Source organism: Protobothrops mucrosquamatus, unplaced genomic scaffold (assembly GCF_001527695.2).
Source record: "Protobothrops mucrosquamatus isolate PMUCROS unplaced genomic scaffold, P.Mucros_1.0 scaffold56, whole genome shotgun sequence".
In the NCBI taxonomy this organism is placed as follows: domain Eukaryota; kingdom Metazoa; phylum Chordata; class Lepidosauria; order Squamata; family Viperidae; genus Protobothrops; species Protobothrops mucrosquamatus.
In genome coordinates this window covers 715,404-720,555 of record NW_015386436.1, presented here as the reverse complement: position 1 = coordinate 720,555, position 5,152 = coordinate 715,404, and the positions used below count along the sequence as shown (strand labels likewise).

Here is a 5,152-nt window from a genome sequence, read left to right as displayed (position 1 = left end):
ATGCTGCCCTTTTCTGTTGAAGCTGGGCAGGAGCTGTTAATCCCACATCTCATTAAACATCGCTATCATTCTGATCGGTTTTACATATAACTTTTACTTTCAACTTCACGTGATTCCATGAAGGCGAATGTACGTGTCCCAGGATAATGTGGCATGATCTAATCTGGGTTGGTCACCGGAACCAAAGATTTAGTCTTCCGAGATTTTGGACTCGTGCTGGGGCCCAGCCTCAGGGAACGCCTCTCTCGAGTGTCACGTTCTGCCAGTTCCCTGGTCCCGGTGATCAACCCAGACTGGATCCTGATTCCATTCACTTAAGTGTGGCCCAGTTTTGTCATGTTTTATCCAAGATGTGTGGCAGTTTTCTTGCTTGATCTGTTTTCTCAATTTCTCAGTTTGGATACATAAAGACCACTGACCACAATAAAAATACTGATGAGCAAGAGGAAGATGAAAAGGAGGAAGGCTGGCCTTTCCCTTCCTCTAAAAGCCTCTGCTGTGAGCAGGTGGGAAAGTGGCAACTCCCTTTATCTCTAACCTGAAGTAGAAATCAAGATGATGGAATCTCAGCAGAAGATATTTGGGTTTGTCGCACCGGAAGAGAAATGATCCAAAAATGGAACTGAGCCCAAAATTTCTGTTGCTAAATGAGACAGTTGTTAAGTAAATTTTGCCTCATTTTACAACTTTTCTTGCCACAGTTGTTAAGTGAATCACTGCGGTTGCTAAGTTAGTAGTGACTTTGCTTGTGGGAAGGTTATAAAGGGTGACCCCGTGACCCTGCATAACCGTCATAAATACCAGTCAGTTGCCAAGCATCTGAATTTTAATCCCGTGACCGTGGGGATGTTGTAAGTGTGAAAAATGGTCATTGATCACTTTTTTCAGTGCTGTTGTAACTTCGAACGGTCACTAAATGTTGTAAGTTAAGGACTATCTGCAATTCAGTTTATCCCATGGGTAGATAACAGGCACCTTATCGGTGAGATGGGTGGCTTATTAATTTAATAAATAAATAATAAACAGACCAAACCCACAAGAATAATTGAAAATAGCATAAACATAAATTAAAATGATGCAATTGCCATCTTTACTTATTTGACACCCCCCACACACACACACCCCTCTGCAGACACCCTGGGCTCACAGCTGAAAGCAGAAAAGACTCCGTCTAATTACTCACTCTCCTCGGTACAATCATAGAGATTGGCTCAATTAATCCTTTCAGTGTGACGAGCTTGTAAAATCGAAACACCTCACATGCAGATACATCCAGGCCGTGCTTCGGCATTACTCCTGCATGTATAAAATTTAAGGAAACAGGACTTAATGAAAAATTTCTGTCTGAGTTGTGACCACATCTTTTGATATGGCATCATAGCAGCCCCACAATAATTCTCTTCAGGTTTTTTTTTACTGTCATTTAGTGTTCCCTTACTTTTGAACTGGAACTGGAACTACAGGTTCTATGTTGAATCAGCACAGCTGATTCAGTTCCTGACTGCAAGCACAAGTATCAGGACTAAGCATTAAGTTCCAGTTAAGCTGATTTATTGCTCATGCCTCTTCACAAGAATGTAGTCAACTAACAGCACTAAATTGGTGCTTGATAAGAGTTAATGGGATTTGGGAGGGGCTGGACTTGGACCGTTTGTGGCAACATAATGACTCTAGGCTTATTTCTCTCTTGATTTCACTCCCAGGCCCTGCCTCTCCTTCTCCTACATTGGCTGAATTATTGTTCTTCTATTCATAAATCCTCCACTGAAGGAGGAAAAGGAATCAGTCCCACATCAGTGAAAGGAAACCTTGAGAGTTATCAAGTCTGTTGGGGCAGGAAGGAAGTGGGAATAAAGACAGGAAAGATGAAGATTGGAAAACTAAACTGAAAAAAACATGGCGAGAGAGAAGCTCTGAAAAACACTGACTAAAAGAAAAGGAGCTTGGAATGACTTTGATGAAATATATCGTGACAGAAGAAAGAGACCACGGAGTTCTTGATGCTCTCTCAGCTTGGTTNGGACAGTTCCCAGGGAGAAGGGTGTTCCCTGGGCTCCTCCAGATTTCTGTTCAGTGTAGTGAGCTTGCATTTCAATTGCACACTCACTGTTTATCAGCCATACTTTACTCAGGAAAACAAAGGTAAGTAATAATGAATTCAGTTGCTTTCATCTGAGCTTACAGTATTTTGTTTTTTCATCCCTGGAATAATCAGGAATGAAAAATGATTTTGTAATTTTGAGAGAACGACAAATAGCAGTACACTCCTACTTACTTCAAGAGGAATTTGGAATATATACGTCCCTTGCCTTTTCATGCAGTAGTTCTCAAGTTAAATCATACAAATAACTTTTTAGTGCTAGGCAATGACCACAGGAGAACAGGCTTCCAGTTAGCAGGTGTACCCGTGTGCTGGCACAGGGTCTCTGGCTCATATCACGTGTTAAGTTGATACAGTAAAATTAAAGAGTGGGTATAAACAAAGAGTTTGTGTTAAAAAAAATCCTTCAGAGTCCATTGTTTTGGGGGCTATTGCGCAAGTTTTTCAATTCCAACTGTAGCTGTCGGATTTTGATGTCTTTCTGCGAAAGCTCAACCTTCAGTCGACGGATCTCGTCTTGTTGCCGGAAGAACATTCGGAGGAGCTTCATGTAAGACAAGAAACAGAAAAGGATCGAGTGTGAGACTGAATAGGTTGGAACAATTGCAGCCCTTGTGCCGCAGGATCCGAGACGGCCCCCTCTGTAGCCTTGGATCACCTGTTCCCAGAGAACCTGGGAAATTTCGCTTTGCATGGACAGGAATGGAACTGCTGGGGACCAACCTGCAAGCCTCCGGCAGTCCAGACACGGCCCGGTGGACTTGCCCAGGTTCACGGATGGAGAATCCGGATCGGAGAGAGCACAAGGGCTGTTCCTTACCTCGTTCTCTGTTCTGGGAGGCACATTTTCCAAGAGATCTATCCCATTAACAACAATGCTCTTCTTCGCTCTTATTGGTGGTTTAAAAACTACTTTGGACTCTTTCTTATAGCCTTCCTTTAAAGACATCAATATGGGATCTGAAAAACAATATAAAACTCACATCTCAGGACAGGCACCAATGGGACAATAAAAAATAGGAGATACCAGAGCCTCCACTCTTAGGACTATTATTTTTACCAGCAGCACAATGTCCACATACAATTGAAGGGGGGGACTTCTATTTTCCAAATTCATTATGAATGCATGTCATGACTTCTGGAATTATCAACCTGTAGATCCAGTTCTCTGTGGCAACTACTCCACCATTCCCCATAATTTTGAAGCTGACATGGCTGCTATCTATATTATCTGTTTTTTTAAGCTCCTCCTGTTATTAGGATCCTTGTTGCTTGGTGATGCAGGCATTCTCAATTACCCAGAATGATGAGTAGCTTGACATCTACTCCCCCCTCCATTGAGATTTCTAGGCCTTGTTCTCAGGAGAGCCAGACTAGCAGATTGTCCTGGTACTAGGGAAGATGCTGAGTCGATTGCATAAAATATTGTTTGTGGAAAATAATTAAAAAGGGATTTATTTGGTCCTCCACTGACCAGGGGCTGCCCATATAAATGGGTGATTTGGGCTCATGGGGTTGTGGTGGGGAAAACAGGAGGAGGAGGGAATTTAGATATGCTCACCAATGAGTTATTTATAAAAAAATAACAATGGGATAAAAAAAATCTTAAAAATTTTATTTCTTTTTAATGATTATAGAGTGTTGAAGAAAAGCATGGTTTGAAATTGCCCCCATTCAGAGGGGACAACACAGACTAAAGTAATCACCAAGCTGGTTCAGAGGAAGGTATGAATCCTGGAAGAGGTAGACACAGAGCATCACAGGGCTGGAAGGGAACGGCAAGGCCTTCTAGCCCACCCCCCTTGCATCCCTGACAAATGGATGTCCGATCTCTTCTTGAAAACCTCCACAACTTCTAGAGGCAAGCAGTTCCACTGGTTGATTGTTCTCACTGTGAGGAAATTTCTCTTGGAAAGCTCCAAGCTGTTCCATTGATTCAATTAATCAATTGTTCTCACTTTCAACAAATTTTTCCTATTCTTTAACTCTTATCTTGAACAGGTATTGACATAATATATTAGAAGTCTTATATTTGAAAATACTAGGAATATCAGCATATTTTTACAATTCTTCCCTTGATGACAAATCTGGAACTATTTTTTAAATGCAGTTGACCCTAGAATCTTCCTAAAACCTTGACCATGCAAGACGGTTCAGCTCAGGTTATGCGTGATGAGGCAAAGGCCAGAAGATCAGCTGCAGGTGCCAACATGCTCACCCCTGTTCATTCCACTCAGCCACTCGTCTGGGGCGAGGGCAGGTTCCGGACCCGGAGTCATTGGGTAGATATCTTCCTGGTATGTTTCAGACTAAATCAGAAAGAAGAGAAACAACTTGTCTGAAACCCTAAGCTGGTTCCAATTTGCTAGGTTAAACTCCAAAAGAGATTTGCATTGAGGATAATTAAACCAAAACGGTTGAGCCCTTTCTCCTACAGTGGCAATCCCTCCCCAAGAGGAACAAGTTACGGCCATTTCATTGTAGTGGGGAGTTTTGATTTTTTTTTTCAGACAGCCATTTGGGAAGAAGTGTGCATTCCAATATTTTCAAGCATACCAATTTGACTGTCATTAGTAAGATTGAATCCAGTGCCTGGATATACATTTTCACATACTGGACTGAACTGCTTTTCTCCTGGACAGGTCTAACTCCCAGGTCCTTTCTGATACACAAACAACTGGAATTTCTGAGTGTTTCCTTAACTCAAGTGCACTGCTAGAGAAAGGAGGCACCAGAGCGGTAATCGAGCAACCTTCAAGGACATTGGCTTTCAAGCAGACCTCACATTCCTCCCAAGAGGTCATTTAAAGGAGGTCTGTTCTATTATGAGCAATATTCTGTTACGTTCTTTGATGCTGCCCTTTTCTGTTGAAGCTGGGCAGGAGCTGTTAATCCCACATCTCATTAAACATCGCTATCATTCTGATCGGTTTTACATATAACTTTTACTTTCAACTTCACGTGATTCCATGAAGGCGAATGTACGTGTCCCAGGATAATGTGGCATGATCTAATCTGGGTTGGTCACCGGAACCAAAGATTTAGTCTTCC

The 5,152-nt window shown here is 42.1% G+C and overlaps 1 protein-coding gene across 1 annotated transcript in view; it reads right to left on the bottom strand.

The window, feature by feature from the left end:
* Nucleotides 1–2,040: 2,040 nt before the first annotated feature.
* The window catches only part of CORO2B (coronin 2B), a gene marked incomplete in the record, with an annotated part of 17,476 nt that continues 14,364 nt past the window's right edge, over nucleotides 2,041–5,152 (bottom strand). The window contains 3 exon segments of the mRNA XM_015811925.2: nucleotides 2,041–2,645; nucleotides 2,922–3,061; nucleotides 4,320–4,410. Coding sequence (XP_015667411.1) covers nucleotides 2,508–2,645; nucleotides 2,922–3,061; nucleotides 4,320–4,410 — 369 coding nt within the window.